The sequence below is a fragment of the Canis lupus genome, chromosome 10 (assembly GCF_003254725.2).
Source record: "Canis lupus dingo isolate Sandy chromosome 10, ASM325472v2, whole genome shotgun sequence".
In the NCBI taxonomy this organism is placed as follows: Eukaryota; Metazoa; Chordata; class Mammalia; order Carnivora; family Canidae; genus Canis; species Canis lupus.
In genome coordinates this window covers 20,985,146-21,011,757 of record NC_064252.1, presented here as the reverse complement: position 1 = coordinate 21,011,757, position 26,612 = coordinate 20,985,146, and the positions used below count along the sequence as shown (strand labels likewise).

The window sequence follows — 26,612 nt, the reverse complement described above, 5'->3', positions numbered from 1 at the left end:
CGGGAGTTTTGACCATCCATTCACAGTCAGGGGGCTCGCTGGGGCTCATGGAGGATACGGCCAGCTGGCTTTCTTGTGTGCTTGTCCCTCAGAACTAAGCCACTCTCTCAAAGTTAGGGTGCTCTTGTGGTCTTCAGTATAGTGAGCTAGAGTGTTCACAACGAGTGGGACATTCTAAAATAACCTTCTCCTCAAAAGTGCCTTTAAACTCTGGGGATAGAGCACCCATCCATGGTTCCAGTGTGTGCGGCTGGGCGCCAACGTCGCCTTAGCAAACTGTGTGTGTCCCTTGGAGGAAATGTGAAGAATTTCAGGGTTTGTTTTGTTTTTTGTTTTGCTCTAGAGAGTCTTTTAAGTATCCAGTCCTTTGGGAAAAACCATTTTAGCAATGTTTTAGTGACAAGAGAAGCATGAGCGACACTGAGTCCCCAGGGATGGGGAGAAACATTTCCATGGCACCAAGTACCCATATTGGACGGATTCTGTCCTCTGACCCTCCGTTACTGAAGCTGGGGGCTCCGGTTCTTGCCCTTGCCTGGGTGACCACCCTTGCTGGAAGGTGTACAGGGAACCTGCTTTTTCTCTGCCACTGACCTCAGTGGCACTGTAGGAGACTTATCGAGAACAATGATGAATCAGAAACCAGGGTCAGCCTGTTTTGGTTTGAGAGATATTCTGTATATGTTTAAGACTTCCCCAGAGAGAGTCAGACTCAGCCCCCTCCCTCACTGTGGCCACCATATGCCTTGGGCCACTTGTCCATATTTGGGGTGGGGGAGGTGAATAAGAACCCCTTGAGGGACAGAGAATATAACCCCCTGCAAGACAGTTGAGCAGCCCAGCTTAGCACTGAGAAGACGGGAGGTAGGGGGGCATTTACAGAACACCCCCACTATGGCTTCTGTCGAGAAGAGAAAAGAGGCTGATGAAAATCATGTATTTAAAGTACGTAGATGGAGACGTGCTCATTATTCTGCTAAAGATACTGTCATTTGTCTGATTAGCAATAGAAGAAAATCTCTGATTTTAAAGAGCAAACCGTTTATAAGCTCAGTCAGGAAAAGACAGCCTCAGAAGACTCGTCTTTGAGGAAAAACGGAGTTGGTTCACTGCACTGCATTATAATCAGGCACCACAGGCTCTGTTCCTTACAGAGTTCTGAAATTTGTTTTAGCCCCCCCAAAAAGAAAGCAGTACAAGAATGCTCAAGTGCAGTTGCAGTTGGTGTGCTTCCTGAAGAAAAAGATGATTTATTATGAAAAAAAGAAATTCACACACAGTTTCATGTTCCCTGAATCGACCTCCTAGTGAACAAAGGTTTTTATCACTAGTCTGAATGATCAGAAGTGAAGAAGCACTAGAGCCCAGGCAGTCTTTAGATGTGAGCCATAAGTTAGAACCCAGCCTTGCTAGTAGCCAGAGCGAAAAGGACAAAATAAAACTGCACCAGGGTGCCTTCCATGGCGTTCCTCTGTTCTTGCTCACAGGCAAGTTTGCCATAGAATTCTCTCATTACCCTGACTTTGCCTCCTCACCTCCCATTCACTCTCCCCCACCCATTCTTAAGTTTTTTTTTCCTTTCTTATATTTTCTGTTAAGCAAAATAATACTTTTTTTTTTTAATGCCAAGAGGTATTGAATGAGAGAATAATAAGGTCTCTGGCTCCCCTCTCCACCCTTTCAGTTCACTCCTAGTTCGTTCTTCTAGCAGTTGCTTTTGTACATCTCAAGAATGTGCTTTGCTGCTTTGCTGTTTCTTGATATGTATATCAGATTCTGATAAATCTATTATGACATGAGGATTTACTCTTGTATACCACCTGCATTATCCCCTCATGCCACTATAGATAAGACTATAGATCATGTTTATTGTTGCCTTCATGACTAAAAAGGCTGGGCATCTTCTAACATGTTTCTTTGCTATTTGGATTGTGTGTGTGTGTGTGTGTGTGTGTGTGTGTATACATAAAATGTGCTTGATCAAACCTTTTGCCCACTTTTTCATTGTTTTTTTTCTCCATAATTTATTTGTAATAGATCTTTGTATATTCTAAGTAGAAGTTCTTAATTCAACTACATGTTTGCTAATGTTTTCTTTCTCCTGTGGCTTATCTTGTCATTCTCTTTATAGTGTATTTTATTTTATTCCCCCCCCCCCCCAGTGTATTTTAAATAACAGAAGTTCTTAACTTTTAGTGAAATTTATCACTCTTCCTTTATGGTTAGTTCTTTGGGTGTGTATCTTGTTAAAGAAGTATTTTCCAACCATGAGATCATGATGATAATCTATATTATATTCTGAACACTTGATAGTTTTACCTTCTGTATTGAGGTCTGTAATTCACTTAGAGTTGGTTTTTGTGTATGATGTGAATTAGGGGTCTATTTTAGTATTTTTCTATATGGACATACAATTGTCCCAGCCTAGTTATTGAAAAGAACATGCATTGTTAGCTGTAGTGTGCTGTCTTTATCATAAATATCCAAATATATGTGGGTCTGTATTTGGACTCTGTTTTCTTTTCCATTGACCTCTTTGTCTATCCTTACACCAATATCATATTCTTTAAGTACTGCCTCTTTCTGACATGCCTTGATATTAGTTGAGTCAATCCTTCCAACTTGTCTCTTCTTTCTTAAAGAGCATTATAGCTATTTTTGGTCATTTGTATTTTCACATAAAAGTTTTAGAATCAGCTTGTCAAATTCTACACATTCATGCTTATGTATTTATGGGCACATCCATGTATATACACACATGAAATCAACAAAAACCAATTTGACCAATAAAAACGATTTAAATCCACACATATTAAGTTATTCACTGAAACTGCATTGACTGAAATCAATTTGGTGAGAATTGACATCTAAACAGTACTGTCTTCCAAACCATGAATGTGGTATATCTGTTCATTTATTTAAGGCACTTAATTTTAAACTTTTATCCTTTTCTATGTATTTTTATAGCTCCATTGCATAGATTTGGGTATGTGTTACTTTTGTTACCATACGTTTAAAGCGTTTTCTAATTTCTGTTACAGTTTCTTTTTAGACCCCTGGATTATGTAGAAATGCATTTCTTAATTTCTAAACAAATAGAAATTTTTTAGTTCTCTTTTGGAGATTGATTCCTAGCATAAATGTTAGTTATGATCAAAGAGTGCATACTTTTTTGTCCCATGAAATTTATTGAGACTTGCTTTATGACCCAGTGTATGGTCCTTTTTTGCAACTATTCTATGTTGCAAAAGTAGTGCAATGTTCCCCAGTAGTGGGGAGCAGCATTTTATCCACATACGTCAAATTAGTGAAATTTTTGTATTGTTACTGATTTTTTTTCTACTTTGGTTTATCAGTTACAGAGAGTTTTAAAATATCAGTCTGTGATTATAGATTTGTCATGTCCCTATTAGTTACATACATTTTTCCTTTGTATCTTTTGAGGCAATCTTGTTAGGCAAAAGTGTATCTTTATAGGTTGTTGTTTTTTTTTTTTTTTTTTAACATAATTGCTTCTTTCTTGGCTGTCAGGCCCTGAGAAATGTTCCTGTTGTTATAAATTGAATCTCATTATCTCTAAAAATACTTGTTACCTGATAGTAATATAGCTCCTCTAACTTGCTTTTGATTGATATATACCAAATGGTATAACATTTTCAACCCTTTTGTTTTCAGATTCTCTGTATCAGAGTTGTTTCCTGTAAACAGCATGTACTTGGGTTTTTTCTTTAATCTGGTTTGACAATCTCTGCCTTTTAGCTGTTGTATTTAGCCCATTTATATTTAATATAATTGTTGATATATTTATATTGAAGCCTCTCCTTATTTTTTTTCTTGCTTTCTTTTATTTTGCGTAATTCAATTTTTATTTTTTTTCTAGTTCAAATGTTTTTATTCTTTTTTCTATTCTGTTAATAGTTACCTGGGAAAATTACAACATGCATCATTAACTAAGGAAAGTCTGATATTTCTCAAACCTTTACCACCGCCCCAGGACTATTTAGTGGCCCACAACTTACATGCTGTTGTTGTTACCCACTTTAATTCTATTTTCAAACCCGATAATGTCAGTGTTCATTTAAATCTGCTTTCCCTGCCCTTTACTTCTTATATCTCTGTCTTAGTTTATCCAGCTGGGATCATCTGCCTTCTGCCTTAAGTCTTTTCAGAATGTCCTTTAACGTGGGGCGATTGGTAAGGAGCTGGTTGAGTTTGAAAATATATGCCTGATTCCACCCTTTTATTGGAAAGCTTCAGGATCTCTACATTTTAATGTGTATACTTTCACTTCACTTCATTCCACTGTTTCTAGCATGGTATCTGGTATCCTCCATGCAAGAGTATCTCTGTTTTATCCTTATCATTGAATTAATCTTCCAGTCTTCTCTTGAGGTAGAGAAAGGGGATCCATGGGTACACCTACGTTTTAAACTTGCAATCAGGCCTTCTGTTTTCATTTTCACTTTTACTTTCCATTAAAGAGGTACTTGTGGGCATCAACATCTGAGCTTTGGGAGATTATGCAGGGCAGATTGTTGGTTTCTGTCATTGTCAGCTTAGGGTCAACTTTCTTGGGTTTGCTGCTAGACCACCTTACACAACCACAAGCCATGGCCCTGTCTGTTACCTCTTTTCTGCTTGCCTTTTAGCGTCTGAAACTTTTTTTGTGCTTGAGGGTTTATGTCTGTTTTAAAAACCCAGTGGATCCTCGAAAAGGCATGTAGATAAGTGAATGGGCTCATAAGCTTCATTTGCGCACTATCACCAGTCATCACCATGTTGCCAGAGTCAGTGTACTTTGTTCTCATCGTGTTGAAACTCCGTTCAAAAGAATTAATCACTTCCTCCTTAAAATACTGCTGTTTTCTTGACTTTCATGATAGTACCTTCTGTAGGTTTTCTTCATGTCTCTCTAGATCCTTCTTAGATTCCTTTGTTGCTTCCTGTCCTACATTCCTGTCCTACACAGCGTTTAAATGTTGGAGCACTTATGGACATTGGCAGACAGAGCTCAGGAGTGCTCATCTCACTCTGCATCTTGTCCTAAGGAATCCCACCCATGGGAGTCCTAAAGGGGGCAATTGAAATCATACAGGCCAGATATGGCAGTAGCTTAGGCCAGTCTGGTTACTGTGGTTGGTGACATGGAGTTGTATTCTGGGTATTGGCATGGCTTTAAAGACTTCTTCACCTGTGTCGCCCCAAACTCAGTCTCTAAACAAAGCTGTTTGCTGAGTCTCAGACATATTTCTAATACCCTGCATAACATTTGCTTGTATGTTTACCGATATTCCAAACCTAGCATGTCCAAAGCTGAACTGTTAATGTCCCCATAAAACCATCCCCTCTCTTTTTCAGTGATTGGGGAATATCTCCATCCATCCAGTTTCTCAGGTCAGAAATCTGGAAGCCACTTGTGATGCTCTTTCTTTTTATTCTCCTGCCTTGAAAGTTAGTCACCGTCTTACTGATTCTCTCTCTGGACCACCTCCCAGGTCCATCCACTTCCCTCCATCTCCTTCCCACCACTCCAAGCACGGTCTAGTCACCCTGGCCTGGGCCAGTGGAAAGTGGCTTCCCAACTCCATTTCCCTCCTTTTCATGGGGTGTTCGGGAGAAAAGGATTTCCCCATCCATTCAGTCCATTCAGTGCGATTTCTTTTTTCCTTTTTTTTTAAAGATGTATTCATTCATTCATTCATTCATTCATTCATTCATTTATGATAGAGAGAGAGAGGCAGAGACACAGGAGGAGGGAGAAGCAGGCTCCATGCCAGGAGCCCGACGTGGGACTCCATCCCGGGACTCCAGGATCGCTCCCTGGGCCAAAGGCAGGTGCCAAACCACTGAGCAACCCAGGGATCCCCCATTCAGTGCGATTTCTTAAAACCAAAACAGGACCCTTCCTCTCTGCCTCTTGACTCTCCCTGACCCCACATCATTTCTCACAAACGTGCCCCATTTACAGAACCTCCAGGACTGCACATTGTGCTTCAAGTAACCCAGACTCTCCAGCACATCCTGAAGGGCCCTGTATGATCCTGCCTCTGCCTGCCTCTCATTTTTATCCAGAGCTGTTCTTCCCTTCTGTAGCATCCCCTAGACACGCTTTCCTTTTTTGCTTTTCAGATGTACCTAATTGTCACTTTAGGTAGTCACCTGCACTGACCTCTCACCTGACCTGCCCTCCCCTCATCAGTCCTCCTCGTGCCACGTGCCCAGCTCCCTTTGTGCCTTCTTCAGCCAAGAGTTCTGGGTCCCAGCGTGGTCAGGGCACCCCTCCTAGAATCTTCTCTGTCAGCTTATCACAGTCTGTCATTACATATTTGTCCATTTACTTCTCAGTTACCCTCTGGGCCAAGTTCTATGAAGTCAGGGACCATTTTTTTTCTGTTTTTCACCTCAGTATAATATGCCACTGTCTGGCTCATAGTGAACGTCCAGTAAATACTCCTTGGATGGGTAGATGAATGAGTAAAACAGTGAACAGATAGCAGCATGGTTTATTGATGAGAATAGGGATAGTTTGAAGCACAAGAGAAATACTAGAATTCTTTTGTGAATTAAGTAAGCTGGATTCAGCAGTGGTATCATTTCAGACTTGTTTGATTTCACCCCTTCTTCTAATTAACACCAGCCAAGTTTTTATTGAACTTTGATTTCAGTATTTTATATCAAAAAGTACTACATCTTTTGGGTGTGCTTAGACAAGGAATCAACGCTGATGTGAACTGAAATATCAGTTAATAAAAATCCTTCCGTGCTCTGATCAGTCTGGGTCAGCTGGTCATGCCCACGTACTTAACCACCCTCCATGGGATGTGGATGAGGGCGTGGTGACACCCATGGGACACAGGCCTCATTCCCCATGGGAGATCCGTGCTTAGGACCTGTGAGAGAGACTTCCACTTTCTTGGCCACCTTGCAGATTAGGAACTTCAAGCTGGCTGTCCTCCTATCAGAGCAAACTAGGGGTAAACCCCACTCTGCAGGCTGGGTACCTAGGAATAAGGCTCCAGTTCTTGGAGATAGATTCTGGAGGCCAGGGGGGATATCCAGGTTCAGGGAAAAGATATGTCAAAGGGGTGCTTAACCAGGAAGGACTGCCCTCCGCTCACCGCTGCTGCTCCTGGGGCACAAGTCCAGCCAGGGCCCAGCTGTTCACTCACTTGTGGGTCACCCACAGTAATGACACGGTAGCAGATGCCGTCGGAAAATCCCAGTTCTGCTGCCACAGAGTCAATATCTTATTTGTCAGTTCATTGCGGCAAGTGGGATTTTGTGGTGTTGTTTCCAAATAGAAACCGCTGAGCTTTATTTGAAATGTTTTCCTTTCTTTCTTTTTTGATCTGTATTTTCATCAGTTGTTCTTGATGTGGGTTTTTGTTTTGTTTTGTTTTGTTTTGTTTTGTTTTTATTGGAGGGGGAGGGGACAAGCACAGAATGAGAGTCCAAACAGGATTTTTTTTTCTGATCTTTTATTTCACTTTCTTCCCCTCCTTTCTCACTTTTCCTTTTTTTAATTTTTTTTTATTTTTTAGCATTGAAACACCTCAATTCTAAGTTTTATTTGTGTACAGAAATGTAGCAGTTTACAGGAATAATAAGCAGACAGTGTTTTCCCCATTGACCCGTGTTAAAGAAGTGTGGCATGGTGGCAGGAGCAGCTGCCCTGGGGCTGGACACAGGTTCTTCTTCTTGTTCCCTTGTAAGCACTTCATTTACCCTGTGCAGGTTTTAGCTTCTTTACTTATAAAATGGGCCCCACCCTCACAGGGTCGTGATGTTCATAAAGTGCCCAGCATCTAGTTTTTCAACAAATAAATGTTCTCGTACAAATGCCCTATTCTAGCTGTTAATTCCTCTGAGAGATGTGAATTTTCATCCATGATTGCAATGTGAATCAGTGGTTGGACTTAAATAATTGTGATAATAAAAAAACATATCACAGAATAGAGTAGGGAATCCAAAAACTGATTCCCACCTGCAGCTCATCAAGAACAGGATGGTCTTTTCCATAAACAGAACTAGACTGATTCAGTATCCGTGATAGGGAAAAAGTAACCAACTATTCACTTTACGCTGTTCACAAACATTAACTCAAGATGAATCACAGACCTCAGTGTGAAAGGTAAAACAGGAGTTCCAGAGGGCAGAAGGCATTGTAGGTGAGTGTGGTTATTAGATTGAGGTAGGCAAAGATTTCTTAAACAAGACATAACAGGGACGCCTGGGTGGCTCAGTCAGTTAAGCATCTGCCTTCAGCTAGATCATGAACCCAGGCTCTTAGGAACGTCAAGCCCCACATTTCTTGCTCAGCGGGGAGCCTGCTTCTCCATCTGCCCCTGCTGACACTCATGCTCTCTCTTGTGCACTCTCAAGTAAACAAAAAATTTTTAGAAAGGTATCTGTGCATTTCCACACTGAAGAAGTGCTTATGCTATAGTCACAGGATGATGCTTTTCTGCTGTAATACTTCACGCTGCCCACCCTAATGTCCAAAGCAGTGAACTGCTAGGGAATCTTATCCTCCCTCTGGAGGCTATGTTCTATTTATTTCTGAGTCCCCAGTATTAAATAACTGATAAACATTCAGTGATTATTTGTTCAGTTGTTGAACTAACAAACACTAGAAAAACTCTTAATGCTGCTTTAGTGTAAAAAGGTAAACTTTTGGTTTCACTTCCTAGTGATTTAATTTTATTTTTTAAAGCCTCCCATTGATTCTCTTACCCTTCACATAATGCATTTGAAGATGTGCAAACCAAATATTTCTCCCAACCAAAGCAAACAAGCGCACACACAGGCCTGCAGGTTAAAGGAGGCCTCCCTGGGGCCCTAGGAGCGAGCTGAGCACGGGAGAGGATTGGACAATGCGCTGGTGCCGCTCCCAGGCTGCTAAGAGTGGACCTCACTGCCACCCAGTACCCCCCTCCCCCCCCCATCACACACACACATACACAGATGCATCTAAATGGAGCCATTCAAAGTGAAAGAGGGAAGAAGTCCTGTTTATGTGGCTTTTATAGTATCCTAGCAACCGGTTCCCGGGGCCTGGAGCTGATGGCTGGAGGAGTCCCTGTACTATTATGAATGAGGCTTTCACAAAAGTGGGCCCATTTCGTCATTCAGGTGTTTTGGCAAATAGACTTTTAAAATGAGACTCAAACACTTCAAGTTGTACTCCTTCAGATCACATCTACTTAGCCTTCAGAGCTTTTCGTTATGTGCTTTCTGAAATCAGAGGCTAGCAATGGCAAGTATCGTCGCACACAGATTCTGCATTGTGCAGGCGGAGGCACAGCACAGTGGTTCCCCCTAAGTGCACTCAGAGGTGAAGACACGCCAATGGGCACACCTCCCAACCACACACATACCTGTCCTCGGGTTCTGTCTCGCTGAGCCTGGTTTGCTCAGCTATTTGCCTGTCTCGGAGGCCAGAATACATCAGGGGCCGCTTTGTCTTATTGACTTGTACTGAGGGCAACATTGCTTGGGGTTTATTGTCACTTAAATTAGGAACTGGGATTCCATCCTTCCCGGTGATGAGGTGCCAGTGTGGACCATGCTTCCTGCAGTGTGCATGTCCTTGCACACACTTTACCCTGAGCAGGGACCAGGCCAGGGTTGCCACCATCACACCAAAAGTGGTATGAAAGTGGCCCTGGCAGCGGCTTCCCTAGACTATCACCTCAGCCACCTGGCTTTGAGAGTTTTAAGTGTCAACACATAAAATTCATTTGAAATCAGAAACCAAACTTCATCCAAATATATTGCCATTATTTTTTTTTTTAAGATTTTATTCATGAGAGGCAGAGGGAAAAGCAGGTTCCATGCAGGGAGCCCAATGCAGGACTCGATCCAGGGACCCCAGGATCATGCCCTGAGCCAAAAGGAGATGCTCAACCGCTGAGCCACCCAGGTGTCCCTGGCCATTAATTCTTAATCTGAAGGATCCTGTACCTTGTAGCTGATTAATTTAACAGTGCCATCCAACAAGTGTAACTTTAGGGAAAGAATGTCTCTGGGAATCCATATTTAGTCATTCTCACTTAATTTCTCCTTACTAGTCTTCCATCGTCGTTGTAAGTTTGCTAGCCTAAGAAAGCATTTTTAATTTTGAAACTACATGAAATAATTTATTTTTATGTCATTCTTTTGTTCCTGATTTTTTTTAAAGATAACATTTTCTTAGAGCACTTTTAAGGTTTCAACAAAATTAAGAGGATGGAAAAGAGATTTCCTCTATGTTCTTGGCCCCCACACTTGCACAGCCGCCTCTGTCATCAGCATTTCCCCAGCAGGGTGGGACATTTACTGCAGTTGGTGACTGTCTACTGACACATCACTGTCACCCAGAGCCCAGAGTTTACTGCAGTAAACTCCAGGGCTGGCTCCTGGAGTCATGCATTCTGTGAGTTTGAACAAATGCGTCATGATGTATATCCACCATTGTGATACACAGTGTTCTTGCTGCCTGGGAAACCCTCTGGGCTCCACCTGTACGTCCCTCCCCACAAACACTGATGTTTTTATTGTCATCAGCTCTTTCAGAATGTCCTGTAGAAGTCAGAATTATATGCAATGTGGCCTTTCAGATGGGCTGCTTTCCCTCAGTGCTCCACATTTCACATTCTTCCGGGACTTCTGGTGGCTTGACAGTTTGTTTCTTTTTCAGTGCTGAATAATATTCCATTATCTGGATAGACAAGAGATTTGTTTTTCAAAATCACTTTCTCTAACACTGTTTGCACTGTGGTCGTTCTGCACACGTCCCCAGTGTCTCTACAGGATGTAATAGAGCTTTTATAATTCCTGACTCTATTTCAGAATGTTTGTATCTACCGTCTAGATTAGATTAGACCACAGGGAAATGTCTGAAACTCAGCCTCTTGTGAGGCTCCATTCTGATTCCAGAGAGCCTGTCTGCTCAGAACAGTTGGCACATTTTCAAAAGGGTACTCAGCAAAGTTTACCAGTTACCACAAGGTCCATTGATAGATTGATTATAATCTCTGTGCCCAGTGTAGGACTAAGATTTTTGACCCAGGATTAAGAGTCTCACGCTCTATCCACTGAGCCAGCAAGGTGCTCCCCCGTGGAGATCCTTTTGTGCTTGGTAATCTCCCTCCTCTCTGTCCCCAAATGGCATTACCAAGAGGTGTCACTGGCAGATGGCACGTGACATCGAGCCCTGGGGCAATTGGTAGGTGCAGCGGTCCCTGAGGATGAGGTTCCGCCTTCGGAAGAGCTGCTGAATTTAGAACCCACTGACCACTGGCACATAAGGGGGCTTGAAGGGTTCTTGGCACATGGTCTGTACTTAAGAAACAGTAGTAACAGTAGTAGTAGTAGTAGTGTTAAGCTGTATATGTTTTCTTACAAAGTTAATTATTTGCCAGTTTTTCTTTCTTCATTCCCTTCCTTTATTAAAAAGAGCAATGACTTTTGGGTGTGTTTAGGATGTTAATGAATGATTTTTTTTTTAGTTACTGTACTTAAATACCATTGCTACACAGACTGTGTATTTTGTAAAACACTTGAGAGATTGGGTTGCCGAAGTTTAGCACAGAGAAACCAGGTGACCCGACTAATGTCAGTATTATTGTGTAAAATGACCTCGGTCAGATTTAGCAGTGACAGAGAAGTGTCTGGTCAAAACAGTGGTGCACCACTGCCAATTTAGCACCTTTAAACACTAACCCCCTGTCTCTTGTTTTGAGAGCATCATTCTTTGCAGCAAGTGTCGTGTTTTCAGTGCCACTTATTTTTCTAGAACCATCAGATTTAGAAAACAAAAGCCAAACAAACCCTGGTGGGTGAGTCTCTGAGTCTCTGAAGGAACGATCTCAGTGAGTGGCCAGTCTGTAAGTCCTCTCGACCCCATGAGGGAAACCATGTGCTGAGCCCCTGCTCAGAGGCTGGACGGGAAAAGTCTGCGCAGATGCCCTTTGCAAGGCAGCTCCAGTAGGTAGGATGGAGGACAGCTGCACCCAGGATCGTGCGTCCTGAGCTTGCTTGCATCTTCCTGCAAACCACCTGCCTTCTGAGGCACCTGGGGGAGCCCCAGGGCCTGCTTCCTGCCTGGAGTCACCTGCCTTACAGGAGTGAGACATGCTAGTGACGGGAAGGGAAGCCTCCAGCTCTCTGGCTCTCTTACTCCTTGGTTTTGTGGACTACATCACCCCTTCACTTGGGTACTGGCAGAGCCGGAAAATATAAAAATAAAGCTGACTCTCAGATATCGCCTTCCCCTTCTTACTGTCCACCTGCGTGCACATCCTCTCTGGGGCAGAGGCACACTGCTTTGGGCCCCAGCACAGCAGGCGTTGGCGCAGTGAGTTGTGAGCCTTGGCCACCCCAAGAGATCCACCTGCTTCCAGCCCAGCAGGGGCAGGTGGTGTCTGCGAGCTGCCAGGAGAGGCTGTTTGAGGAGTGGACAAGCCTTTTCTTCAGGATTAGCTCAGTACCACTGCAAACAGACCCCGTGCTGGGAAAGCGCCTCATGGGGGACAGAAACCAGGCAAAAGTGAAAATAGGAGGTGGGTTGCAGTGTGACAGCAAGGACCCAGCCCTGCTCTGGAGATTTTTCACATGACCGTGAATGTGCCTTGCTCAGACAAGAGGTTCTTGTCTTCATGTTTGGCTCGTGGCCTTTTTACGTTCTTAAAGAAGCTCAGAGAATGATGACTTTGTCAAACACAGATAAAGATTGACACTTTCTGGTTAAGGATGGGAACAGCCTATAAAAAGTCAACACATTTTCCCCGTTTTTGAAAGAAACCAGATTATGTTGAAATCAAAACTACTTCTCTTTCTTTCCTAAAGCACTTTTAGAAACTAGCACCGATCGTATTCAGGCATTTCTTCTGCGTGTAATTAGGAAGCACCAGGAAATCCTAACAGATTTCAAGAAGAAAATGGTGGCAAAGGTGCCCAACCTCGTCCTTCTGCCTGGCTGCTGACACACAGCGGCTGGGAGCCTACTGCACACACCACACAACAGCTGTCAATCGCTAAGACGGCGGGTCCCCCAGAATTCGGAAGTTTAGGGTGTCAGGCAGTGTTTCTTAGCACAGGCTAACTGGCGGAGCACATGAACTGCTTTTGGGGGACACATTAGTCGCAGTTCAGCTGTCATCCTAAGTTCTTGAGACTGTTCCTATCTAGAAATAGAATGCGCACACTGGAAAGTAGGAGGGGATGTATGTACTGCTTATAAAACATTGTAGAGCAGTCGTACAAGTAACCAACACCCAGGGGCACCCGGCTCCACTGAGCCCACAGCACGTCCCGTCCCGCCCTTCTCCGGAGGCTCCCGCACCTGCCTTCCTGCAGTGTGCTTTGCTTGGCTATGTCTGAATCTGTGTAAATGGAATCATGGCTTGCATGGTTTTATCATCTGTCATTCAAAAATTGTCCTCCAAATCATTGCATGTAGTTGGTAGTGTCCCATCGCAGGAACACCCAGCATTTATACTTCTTTGTTGGACTGTTGGTGAACGTTTAGGTATTTCCACTTTGAGGCTGGGCTGTTACAGTTAATAGTTAACAGCGCTGTGAACGTTTCTGTACAGAGCAGGTATCCTGGCGCATGAGCATTGAGCTCTTTCCTAGGTGTGGAATTTCTGTCTTGTGGCTTGTGTGTCTTCAACGATGTTCTCCATGACACCGAACTTCCCAGAATCGGCCGTACCAGTTTATACCCCTGTCCTACATTCACCCTGGCACTTGATACCGACCTTAAAACATTTGCTGTTCTGATGAATATAACATGTTGCCGTGATGCCATTTGAATCTAATTAGTCAGAAGCACATTGTTATGCTTACTGACCATTGGGACTTCCTGTGTCACAAAAATGCTGTCAAATTTTTTTTTTTTTGGTCTACATTTACATTTTCTTTCTTTTTCTAAAATTGACTCCTGGAAATGTTTCCTGTATTCAGGGTGTGAATTGTTTGTTCATTTATGTGCATTGAAATAGTCCCTCCAATCCATCCATGGCTTATTTTCTTTTTTTTTTTTCTTATGGTATATTTATTATTGAGATGTTAGTGTACATGTAGTAAAACGTACAACGTGTGAGGGCATATCAGCATATGTTCCCACCCTTGCAGCCGAGTCCCTGGGGGGTCCTGTGGGCTCCCTCTCACCTAGCACCAGTTTCTAGAGCTGACTTCTGGGGGGCTTGGGGAGGGAGTTTCTCCCCTCTGTGGTTAGTGGTTTTTGTGTCTTACTGAGATCCCGAGGCTGGAAGAGCATTCTTCTGGGTGTTCACTGGCAGCTCTCAGGTTTTGCCTTTCTGACAGATGTGAAGTCCACTGGAAGCTAATTCTTCTAGGGTGTACAGTAGGGGTTCGGGTTTTTCACAGTTGCCCCACTACTGAGAAGCCCTTGCTTCTACCCCTGGCTTTGCAGGGACACGTTGGCACAAGCCCCTGTCCCGTGGGCATGCTTCTCTTTCTGGCTCTCTGTTCTGCGTTCCTAGTTTGGTCTCCACTGTCCCTGCCTGATACCGTCTTAATTACTAGGATGTTACCATCTTGAGTGAGTAGAGCCAATTTCAAATGTCACATAGCCTTTCGTACTTCATCCTTTTCCCATGTTCTTGGACCTAGGTCACTGGTGTCTTTGTCCTCACCTCCATCCGTGCATTCTGCATGTGTTTCCTGCTCTCTGCTGGGGTACACGGTGCAGGTGGTTCCTGCCCCTGGGGATACAGTGCTGGCCAGGGAGCAGACGCCCTCCGTGCCCTCGGGAGCCTGCGGTCTGCTGGGGGTGCCTTGAGGACAGGCACTCGGCTTCCCAGGAAAGAGCCCTGGCCTAGCTTGTCCTCTCTAACCCCAGGGACTTGCAGCACGCCCTTGCTGGCTTTGCCTCCTGTGCTTGATTTTGAGCTCCCTACAGGCAAGTAGCATCTGAGTTACCTCTTTTACAGTCATCCCTGGCCACTCCTCATGCCCTCTGCTTCCCGCACTTCCCTCTCTCCAAATCACGCTCCACACAGCTACCCAAGAGAGTTGTCTTGATTTTTCTTTTTTCTTTTTCTTTTTTTTTTTTTTTTATTTATGATAGTCATACAGAGAGAGAGAGAGAGAGAGGCAGAGACATAGGCAGAGACATAGGCAGAGGGAGAAGCAGGCTTCATGCACTGGGAGCCTGATGTGGGATTCGATCCTGGGTCTCCAGGATCGCGCCCTGGGCCAAAGGCAGGCGCCAAACCGCTGCGCCACCCAGGGATCCCCTGTCTTGATTTTTCTGCTTCACTCCTGCTACAGCTTCTAATTGCACTGGCGTAAAATACAAACTCCTTACCGTCTCCTGAATCCCTAGAAGGTAAGCATACACCTACCCCTGCCTCATTTCACTCTGCTCTCCCGCACACCCCACTCCAGCCACAGAGGTGCCCGCTTGACTTGACTTGCACATTCTGAGTTCTGCTGAAGGATGTCTTCACTTTGGAATGGATACAGCAGTTCCTCCCCGTCCCCCCCACCCCCCCACCCCACCCCACCCCGTAACAAGGATAAGCGAGCGTTCAGGTCTGCTCACCAGTTACTGTGATAGAAATGGAAACCGACAGCTCAGAATGGGAACCTCCACACCCACCTGTACTTGCTTTGCAGCAGGATGACCCAGCATCTGCGGGCCCACCCACTCTTGATGGCTGACTTTCTGGGACTTGGCAAGGAGCAGAGGGAGAGATGGAGAGGCAAGCCAGCACGGCTCTGGGTGACCCATGGGGCAGACCGTCCCCAGGTGACTAGTGACATCTGGTCCAGGGACAGTGACAGCTGATGCTCAGCACCCAGCGTACGTAGGAGAAACCTCGTTGACCCTTTGGTACCTGCCGTGTCTCATCTGAAGTCTGCCAGAATGCCCACAGTTTGTTCTTCATTTGAGCCTTGGTAGCTTAGAAGTATCTCTGACCCTGAGCTGTGCCTCGGTAACGTAGGACATCATTAGTGCTAGGCCAGTGCTAGTCTTCTGCCAATTAGACGAGACTGCTTACTTTTTCTACTCCAGATATGAATTTCACTTTGACCTCTCGGCTACTTCCAGAAGTATTTTTGCAGAGGTAGTCATTCTAGTATCTACAGGCTTATCATATCCTTCGGGATTTCTTTGAAGAGACAGAGACCTTATTTCAAGTGTCCTAGAACCTAGTGTTCCTTTAACTGATGGTGTGGGCAAAGCTTAGAGGCCAGCAATCAGACTGGACAGGAGGAAGATCCACCTGCTCCTCCCGCCAAGGTCTCTCCTCACCCTCCGCGCCCACAGCTGGATGCCTGGCAGCATGTGGCACCGTCGTTCCGAGGGTGGATGCTGGAGCCTGCATCCAACCCTGCCTCTGCCGCTTCCGATTCACGACCTTGGCCCAGCCTGAGCCTCCCAGGTCTTGTGTTCTTATCAGTAAAATAGGGATGATAGTCCACACCTACTGGATAGCATGTTTGTGTGGATCAAATACTTTCTGAGTGCCTAGAACAGTCCCTGACGTGTCCTGGGAGTGGGTGGCTGCTGCCATTAGCTTATTATTATCACTATTACTATTTTATGCAGATAAACTGACACTCTTGCTTTATGTGAGAGATGTGGAGAGATTCATTCCTCTGGCAAAGCCTTATTTAGGTTGAAGGCAGCCTCTGCGGTCACATAGTCCCTGAAGAGAAGTTCATGTGAGGTGGCCTGTTACCCGACGAGTCCTTTATCAGAACAGAGTGCTTTACAAACATCCTCCTGACCTGGCAGATGGGACCTTGAGCGTCCAGGGTGCCTGCCGTGCTCCCACTGGCTTGGTCCTCAGGGCCCAGCAATCTCAGGGCACCACACCCTCTCCTGCCGTGGTCTCCTAAGAGAGGCCCAGCCAGCTCAGTGCCAGCCATTGGCCCCGGGTGTGAATTGCGGCCCCAGGGTGGTATTGTTTATTTAGAAGTAACCAGAATGCCTCCGCCTGGCGAACTCACCCCTGTAGCACGAAGCCTGACTTTTTGCATAGTGCTGGGCACCTGCTTGCATGTACTCAGTCCCCTCTCATGTGCAGTCCAAGTGCCGTCCAAGGAGAGCATGCAGGCACCAAGGCGCATTCATCCAGCAAATACCCAAAACCCATCTACTTCCGTGTGTGCCGGGAGCTACGGTGACTAAGGCAGCAGTCTCAGCACGCAGGTGCACACGGCCTGTAGAAGGAGCCAGATTGACCCCGTGACGGCAGCCTGAGAAGGGGCACTGAAAGGGAGGACCCCAGAGGAGAGGGACACCCAGCATGACGGGCTCTGGAGGAGTTATTCCTGCACCATTGGTTGAGTGACTGGTACATGCCAGCCATGCACCGGCGCTGCCGAGCCCAGGACACATAGGGGCTCGTCTGGCGTCTCAGAAGTGACATTGGAGTGCTGCCCCATATACAAATGGAACTACTTCATGGCTCCAGAACCCTTTCATGTGGTTTGAGTTAGAAGTGGTATTGGTTGTTTCTGATCCCGAAACCTGTTGTGTGACACGGATGCCAGACTCTGACTCTTTGTACCACACTGTGCTTTCAAGTGGCTAGTAAAATGATTCCAGAATATGTAATGTACAAAATTAGTTTCAGTGCCGTAGGATCCTTTACCACCAAAACCCTGTGGATGTGAGGTACCTGCCGCGCGGCCCTCGCTTGGCCACAGAAGCTTTTGGAGTGGGGAGTGCATGTGGTGACCTAGGGCAGGGTATCATCTTCCCACCACTCCCCTGCCAGATGGACGGGCTGGCTGGCTGTGGTGACAGTGACATGCTCTACTTTGCTCATCTTGGATGCTTGGGCTTTATACATCTGGGATTTGTAAAAGCCCAAGAGCCCCTAACCCAGCCAGGGCCCAGGCCGTGGATGCATGTGTGCCAGTGCTAAGGACACAGGGCCGTGGGAGGTGGAGACACATTCCGGGCATGGGCAAGGGGAGGAGGCCCATGAGGTGGTCAGCATCAGATCTCCCCCATGAGAGCTCCACTTAAGAAAGTAAATCGTAAAAAAAAAAAAAAAAGAAGAAAGAAAGTAAATCGTGCGTACCAAGGACAAATAATGTGCCCTTTATTTCAGAATCGCTAAGAGAACGCCAGTTTGGGTTATGCTCAAGATGAAATGTCTTTGGTTGACATTTGCATGGATGCAGTTCTGTCAGAATTGGGTAGGTTGTTTTACTGGGCCTTGTGGTACTTCCTTTGATACATTAATTCCCTAGGAATTATGGAGGCCAGTGGACAGCCTCTGCTGTCAGAGGTGGTGTTTCTGGGATGACTTTACCCTCCGTGAAGACAAACTGCTGCTCCTTGGGGCACATACTAAACCCAAGTATTATTTCATGTTCTTTAGATTGTGGCCTATAATCTACACCCCCACCCTCTTCTGTTAGCATTGGTGTTTTGACCACTTTCAGGATTCACAATTAGCCAGTGATTGGCAAATAAGAGAGGACGCATACATCTATGAGTAAGTGCTTTTAAGACCTAACACATTGCACAACCTAGAGCAGCACATACCGGCACAACGTTGAGACCCTCGAACCACAGGTGTTCCTTCATAGTAAAATACAAAAGTGTGGAGGGAAATAGAAACCAGATAGACCAATAATTTGGAGAAGAAAGAGGAAGCCAGTTGGGTGGTTTCTGGTGGTTATTGGGCACTCTGGTTTCCAGCATCAGGCAGGGAGACCCCAGATAGGATCCGCACGAGGACTTCTGCTTTGATTTTCTGATGGAGAAGCATATGGGGTTAGCTGAGTGACATAATGAGAGGTAAGAGCAAAAGATAATGATGGTGCTGAAGGTGGAAGTGAGGTGAAATATCTCGGCATTTGGAGGTGGCGTTGGCCTGTGTCGGAGAAGCACGTGCTGCCCGGGCAGGAACGGTGGCTGTGTTCTCCAAGACTGTCCCTCCACAAGGACCTCTTGCCCGACCGCCTCCCTGCCCGTTGTCACAGCCAAGCTGCCATCCCTCTTCCATCCGCAGTTCGGCACCTCCTTACCCTCCCAGTGCTTCTCCTTCACCACCTCTACTCAGAAGTCCTCTGTGGTTGGCACAGGTTCCTCGTCCAGCAGCGGAAGGTGTAGGGGCCCCCTGGGCGCCCCTGAGCAACAGTTTGGAAAGTGCCATGTTTTCCTTCAGAAAGTGAATACTTGGGAGAGTAGGGCTGAGGTTGGTTAGGACTCACAGAATACCCGCCCCCCCACCCCGGGGAACACGCCACCCCAACATGGGGGCAGCTCTTTGACTTGAGTGGCTAGAAGAAAGGCGGAAGTAGGTCATTGCAGCAGGAAGAGAAGTCACCCTTTCAGTGCCATGTCCCGCTTTTGTTCTTTTGCCGACAGACTTGGCATATTTAGAAGTATTTTGGGTTTTAGCAATGTAAAGTATTTCCCGAACTGTTTTAAACTGAACTCCTTTCCTGCGCTCTGAAAAATCCTGCAATTTTACCAATTCTGTGAAGATAGTAGTTTAGATATGGAAGTTATTTAAAACCATCCTCATCATTAGCAAAACCTTATAACATGGTTTTTGTGAAAGTCTGCTGAAGTAGGCTTGCCTCACTGAACATCTTAGACCAACCTCGTCAAAGGTGCCCTATTAAATGGTATATTTTATTGGGCAGTACATAAATCCCTTGCCATAAATGGGTTTGTTGGCTGCAAATAATTTTAAATAATTTTTAATAATTTTAAATTATTTAATTAAAATAATAAAATTTAAATTATTTAATTTAAATAATTTTAAAATCTATATCCTGGAAGCAAAAATTAAATGTAGATACTAAAATGTATCTATTTGTTATATACATACTATAGATTATATTAAATATAGATGTATACATTATACATGTATAGATATATAAAGCATTATATATAGATACTGCATATATAGTGTGTATACACATATATGAAATCTTTTAATATACTTAAATTGCTTTAATTTAAATAATGTAAGCTTTTCAATGCCAGTACTTTTAAAAGCTTGTTTATAAAATTCAGCAAATATTTATTGATACCTTCCGTGTTCTAGGCCAGAGGTTGGCCAGCCTTTTCTGTAAAGGTTTAAATTTCGTAAATATTTTTGGCTTTGCTAGCTGTGCTGTCTCTACTGAAGTTTCACAGCTCAGTCGTTGGAGCAAGAAAGCAGCCATAGTCGGTACGTAAATGAATGGGCATGGTTGCCTGCCAATAAAACTTTATTTATTACAGATGCTGAAGTTTGAGTTTCAGTTAATTTTCATGTGTCACAAATTAGTAGTGGTCTTTTAATTTTTTCCCCCCAAGTGTTTAAAGATACAGAAACTATTCTTAACTTGCTTCCACACAAAAAAAACAGGTCCTAATTTGCCAACCCCTATTTTCAGCAGTCTTTCAGCTAGAGTGCTAGAGCAGTGACCGGAACAGAGTCCCTGCCCTCCTGGCCCTGCGTTCCCGTACAGCACAGGACATTTAAGTGCCATGGGTCCCGGGAACGGAAAGATGTTGCCTTTCTTAGATGGAGTCTTCCTCGTTGGACAGTTCCAACTTTAGAGTTTTCACTCACCTGACTTTAAAAGGAATTTGAGGGGCGCCTGGGTGCCTCAGTCAGTGAAGCATCTGCCTTCGGCCCAGGTGATGATCTCAGGATCCTGGGATCGAGCCCTTCATCGGGCTCCTTGCTCAGCAGGGACTCTGCTTCTCCCTCTCCTTCTCTCTCTGTCTACTCTTTCAAATAAGTAAATAAATGATCTTTAAAGTGAATCTGGCACATAAATCTGCTGGCTACTGATATCTTTGCCAAGAGTTATTTTTCTCTAAATCTTTATCTGCCGGCCCACATTTCTGTGCCCCACTAACACCTCATCGCCTCACTTGTGCGAGGCCACAGGTTCAGTGCTGGGCCTGCGTCTTCCTGTGGCTCTGGACCCAGGAGTGGCCTCCACCCTCTCAAGCGCAGCAGTATTGAGGTGCTTGTTACTACTGTCATCTTTGTGCCTGTTTCCAGACACCAGAGTGCTCTGTTGAGGAGCTGGCCAGCCCTGTGGCGTCCTCACTTGAGAGCTGATTGCAGGGCTCTTTCAAGGTAGTTTTGTAGTGCACAGGCTCACGCCTTGTATTTGTAGTAGCTATGGAAACTTTAGAAGCTGTCTCTCTAAAGCTAAGCGCACAATAAAGCACTTCACGTGTTGGTAGGATTAGACTTTAGAAGATGTTTAATTTTCTCCCCCACTCTTTCTTTCCGTCTGTCTCTTTGGAGAGGGAACAAGAGGGCAATGTGAATATTAACTGGGCCTCGCTTTAATCTCCCTAGTGACACTTGGGGCTGTCTAGGGCTGCGCGGGCTGCCCGGGGCCCTGGGCTTTCACAGCCGCTAACAAGGACAGCCATGCATATTCATGAGCTGAGCTCGCGCGTGAGACCCCATTTGTAAGGGCTGTGTTTCAGTGTTTCTCTTTTCAACTCAAATTTTATGAAAGAAACAACCACTGAATTTGGTTTTTTAATGATTATTAAGTCAGAAACCCCAGACAGTAGTGCTAAAATGTTCTCACTGGAAACAGGGACAAAGTAGAGCACGTCTGTGTGGCACTTAATTTATAGACAGACAACACAGCCCCCAAGTGCGGGTGCTCACTGGGGGTGGAAATGCAGAGCAAGCCTTTCAGATTTGCCCAGGAAAAGTGTGGAGCAGAACGCAGCATTCTGACTTCACGAAATCCTCCTCTAAAAGAGGAAATGCGATTCCACTTATGTAAGAATGTGAAACATTTAAGTGAAAAGTGTGGGGTTTTGCTGCTTGGCTATTTCCTATTCTCAAGGTGTGCCAAGAAGCTGGCTCCACGCACATCTTCCTGCCCTTTAAACACCAGTTTTGAACACACAAAAAAATGCCTTTCCTGCTTTGGGTTTTACTGCCTCTTTTGTTAGGTTGTCCATTTGGTGGCTGTGCCAGGGATCTGTCCCTGGAGAAGTTCACAACTACCGGGCCGGCCCTACTAGGAGCAGCACCCTTGCCCGTTCTGACTGTCGGGAATCTTCACCACTCTTGTTCTCTCCTCTGCGCTCCTCTCTCCCTAGGTACAAAATGGGGGCGTGTAGGGTAGGCGCGTTTTAGTTTTCCAACACTGTAAACGGTGAAGTGCTACAAAGCTACCATGGCAGGGCTTTTACAAAGTGTGTCGGTTGCCTCCCCACAATGGACGTGATTGAGATCTCCCCTCTCGTCCGCACTCACGAGAATCCTCCTGGGGTCTGTTGTCATGGACCCTTTATTGACACTGTGCATGCAGATTTCTTGCCTGGGTTGCATTTATATTGGTTTACTTTCATCTAATCCTTCTACCCTGCAAAGCCCTGAGTCAGGAAAACACCCCGAGAACAAGAAGGACCCAGTGCAGGTCAGTGCAGTGTCACCACGGCCCCACCCACGTGGTGAGTGGGAAATAGCATTCACTGGATCAGACGTCCAGCAAACTTTGCCTAGCACCATGCTTGGAACCAGTCGGTGACCCAAGACCTCACACTTGCTCAGGAGGAGTTCACGGGGTGTTTGGGTGGACAGATACAAACAGTCACAGCTCACGTGGTGTCCACAGCCCACGCTGTGTCAGGAGCCAGACTGGGTGCTAGGGCTACAGAGATGAATTCGGTGTGGCTCCCGCCCTCACGGTGCTCACAGACAGGTGAGTGCAGTCCAGTGGGCTGGGCCGAGGGCTGGCGGAAGATGCTCTGCAAACACGCAGTGGGCACCCCTGACTTAAACCACTCAGAGGCAGTGCCCGGCGTGGCAATGTTGCCAGAGCCCAGATGGGAAGGCCCCCGGCAGAGAGGTGCACTGTGACCATTGGGCGGGGGTCTCATTTGCCCTGCAATAGAGTTTGATCACTGAAGCCCTGGATGCTGGTGCATTCTCCAGAGACCCTCTGCCTTTCATCTGGTGGCCTCAAGGCTGGCATCGGAGTCATCCGTTACAGAGCCAGCACCCCCTCCGTTTCCAGGCGCGCTCAGGGTGGATATGGAATTTTGGATTTCCTGTTGTCAGTACATTTCAGTGAATCACCAAGAAGCTTTAGAAGGAAGTGCTTTGCCCTCTCATTAGCATTCGGGAAATTGTACACATGAGCTAAAATTCCTCAGTCGTATGGATTTTCTTGCCTCAATTTCCCCTTCAGTTGTTTGCTCCTTCAGCAGGTCTCCTGACACTGCCTCCCCCTTTTCGTACAAAAAGTGAGGAAATGAATTTGTAGAATGACGTCATTCTGGATGAGAAATTACTTGCAGCAAACGATTCATAGTTCAGAAATTCACTTAACACGTTAGAAGTCTTTCTCATCCAGGATCCTCATTTTTATTCTCTATGCTGGTGTATTATTGTAGGGGTCCCGTGATTGTGGAAAAGGGGGAGACAGTCACATGTAGGCTTTGTGCATTTGAGTATTTATACGGTTCTAGCTCCAGAAAGAAAAACAGCTCTTATAAAGGTACTGGAGGTTTTATCATCTAAGGATGATGGATAAATGGCAGAAGGACGTTCTCCCACCAAAGCGGGACAGCTAATTATAGAATCAGCATCAGCTGGGCATCAGCAGTTCCTATTCTGTGCCATCTGGAACAGGTTAGTCACTTTATACTCACAAGTGGTTTGGATGACAAACCTCCAGAGACCAGCGGGTCACTCACTCAGCAAACATCTGCTCATCCTTTTCTCAGTGCCGCCCGCAGCCCCGCCAGGAGGAGCCCGGAGAGGCAGGGCCTGCTTAGACCGTCTGTGATCAGAGGAGCACAGAGGTCCTGTCAGAGTTGTGAACCGGTGCGGGTGATGGAAGGACCGGGAGGGAGCAAACTTTTAAAACCCCAGAAGATACGTCCTGACCAGAAAACTGCCGTGTTTTCTACATCTCACTTGTCTGACTTTAGTGGACAGGCTCATTTTTTTATTGTTTTGCTTTGAGGTTACTGAACTAGGGAAACAGTTTGATTTCACATCCTTTCTCAGACACTCCGAGAAAGAGCCATAGGCGTAATGCACACTGAAGCCTTTCTCTGTGGCTTCCTGCGTCCAGCTGAGAGACTGAGAAATGTCTCGGCCCCTGGCCTCATGGCTGTGCTGGAAGCTAGAACAGGGCCAGAAGCAAGGACCCTTCAGGCTCATGAGCCTGATACATTCTGGAAGCACAGGTTCCCCCCATCCTGACATCAGAAATGCCTGCATGGGAAACATCTGGCAATCAGGGGAAAAGGCTTGTTTTTCTTGCCAACTTCCATCCGACTGTGGGCAGAGAGGCCCTTCTTCATTGGAGAACGTGTTCACTGTCCCCTGAGTGTTTTGTTGTTCTCTCCGGATCAACAGAGGGAGGCAGGCCCACTGTTCTTGGCATCTCTGACGCCTCCCTGGTTCCAATGCTGGAGACTGGTTGGTACCTCTGGCAGTTTCTATACAATCTTACAGAACGACATAACGCAGCAGCTTAATGCCTCCCTGAGATTTACACAGTTCTTGGTAACCAAATAAAAGACTTCTCAGTAAATAATACTGCGATTCTGCCTTCGTGGGCTGTCTTCTGTCTGCTGTGAGGGATGCTGTGCAGAATATGCAAAATTAGGGCGGGGGCACAGCAAGGCCAGAATGACAAGACGCTTGCTTGAGAGCACAAGTATTCAAACTAAGTACAGCAAATCCTTCAGAGGTTTTCTAGCTTCATCTTTAAAATGCAGTGGAATGAGGGAAATTCCATGATGACTCCTAGGAAACAGTCCTTATTTATAACTGAGCTTGCTTTAAACAAGATGAGTCTCTTGTCTACTTCTAACTTGGCATCTTTCTGACTAATGCTGTCGTGCTCTTATTCTTATCCTGGTAGCTCAATAACATGGTTAACATATGTACGCACACACCCACGTGTGATCATACACTTCAGATGTGGCTGCTCCAAGCCTTTGCTTCCTTGCTCATTCATTGAACAAATCCTGCTTAAGTACATCTGTGTGCTGGACATCACACACACATGCACACACACACACACGCATGGGACATACATGTACAATGTGTGTGCTACATCCTTTTAATTACTTATTTGGTTACATATTCTGAGCACATCCCCAGAAAGAATTTGCTGTTACCGTGTTCCTCCCCTCCCTTCCCAATAACGCTCATGTAAACTTCTGAAACAGGAAAGTATGTTGGCAGATTCCTTTACTCCGCCTCCAGTTCTGACCCAGTGGGTGGTGTACGCCATCCGAAACCTTACTGAAGATAACAGTCAAAACCAAGATCTGATCGCAAAGATGGAGGAGCAGGGGCTGGCGGATGCATCCCTACTTAAAAAGATGGGTTTTGAAGTTGAGAAGAGGGGTGACAAGCTGATTCTGAAACCTACCAGTGACCCACCTCCACTGGTGAGTGCCACAGCGAGCCACAGCGAGCCACCGCTCCCTCCCGGTCCCATCTCCCTGTTAACCTCAGCCCGTTTCTTCCTGTGAGAACACAGATGGGAGCACTTTGCCTTCTAAAATGGCCAAGAAAGCCCTAAAGTTAATTGCAGATAATTTTGTTCAAGCTTTATGCTGCCATGGTCTTAAAAGTTCAAACTCATTTTAGGGGAGAAATATAAAAATCATATCAAAATTTTTACAGAGTCAGAATTTCTGATGGGAATTAGATTTTCCTGGAGAGATAGCTAATGTTGGCTACTATGAAAAGAAGAAGCTCCCTATATAATACTAAATGAGTTGTTTCAAGGTTTCTCTCTCAGCTTTTGACCAAAATTTGCTGGGTTTTTTTTTCCTCCCATGACTCTTATAAATAGATGTTATATTTGCAATTTTGTTTCTTTTTCCTACTTAGTGAATGAACTCTCCATCAAAATACCTGAATTTTTGAAATCTGTTTCATGGATTTTTCGTCTTCTGCAGTATGTGAAATTGCAAGTGTTTGAAGATTTATTACGTGCAAATTCAGGAACACATGAGTCCTTTAGATAATAGAGTTTAATGTGGATAAGCTTGAAAGTGAACGTACATGAGTATTCCATTGTTTCTTTGCTTAGAAACTGTCTGGTTTGCCTTTGTCCCCCTGGATACAGTGTGCATTTAAGTAATATATTGTACTTACTGTGGCAGCAGATAATAAATTCTTCTCTTGGAGGGTGCATCCCTTATTTGGCAAAGACTGGGGCATTTGCTTGGATTCCATTTGTTCCTTCAGATGGCGAATCAGCCTGATTCCTTTTCTTCTCTGCTCGTTGGGTTTTCTGAACTCTGGCAGGCAGTTGAAGTAGTTTCTCACTGTGATTAATTCTAGCAATCTCTTTTCACCCTTTCTGCCTTTCCAAAACATTGACAAGACTCATTTCCAGCTAATTAATTCGAGAGATGCTGAAGAATAGAGAAGCTTGCTCTTCATTTTAGGGACTGGGCTATGCTGTCACTGAGCCCGTTCCCTTTAGAAGGTTGCAGGGAGTGAGTGGGGAGAGCGTGTGGGCCATTAACTCTTCTCTTTCCAAATCACCCGGGAAGAGATCTCCGGGACCCATTGTGTCCCCAGAGGGATGCCCGCATTTTACCCACTTTCGTGTGTCTGAAAGGGGTCTCTGTGCGCAGGCCCACAGGATTAAAGAACATCCATGTC

At 45.3% G+C, this 26,612-nt stretch overlaps 1 protein-coding gene and 1 long non-coding RNA gene across 2 annotated transcripts in view; both read left to right on the top strand.

Annotated features, from left to right (window-relative positions):
- LOC118350069 (uncharacterized) lies at positions 1-17,587 on the top strand. The gene is made up of 2 exons (XR_004803216.2): positions 1-15,337; positions 15,628-17,587. It is a non-coding gene; the product is annotated as an uncharacterized LOC118350069 (long non-coding RNA).
- The window catches only part of ATXN10 (ataxin 10), a 163,259-nt gene extending 137,108 nt beyond the window's left edge, over positions 1-26,151 (top strand). Inside the window, exons 11-12 of the mRNA XM_025456515.3 lie at positions 25,194-25,381; positions 25,830-26,151. Of these exons, the coding sequence (XP_025312300.1) occupies positions 25,194-25,381; positions 25,830-25,832 (191 nt within the window). The 3' untranslated portion in view covers positions 25,833-26,151. The remainder of the gene's footprint in view (positions 1-25,193; positions 25,382-25,829) is intronic.
- Positions 26,152-26,612: the final 461 nt, after the last annotated feature.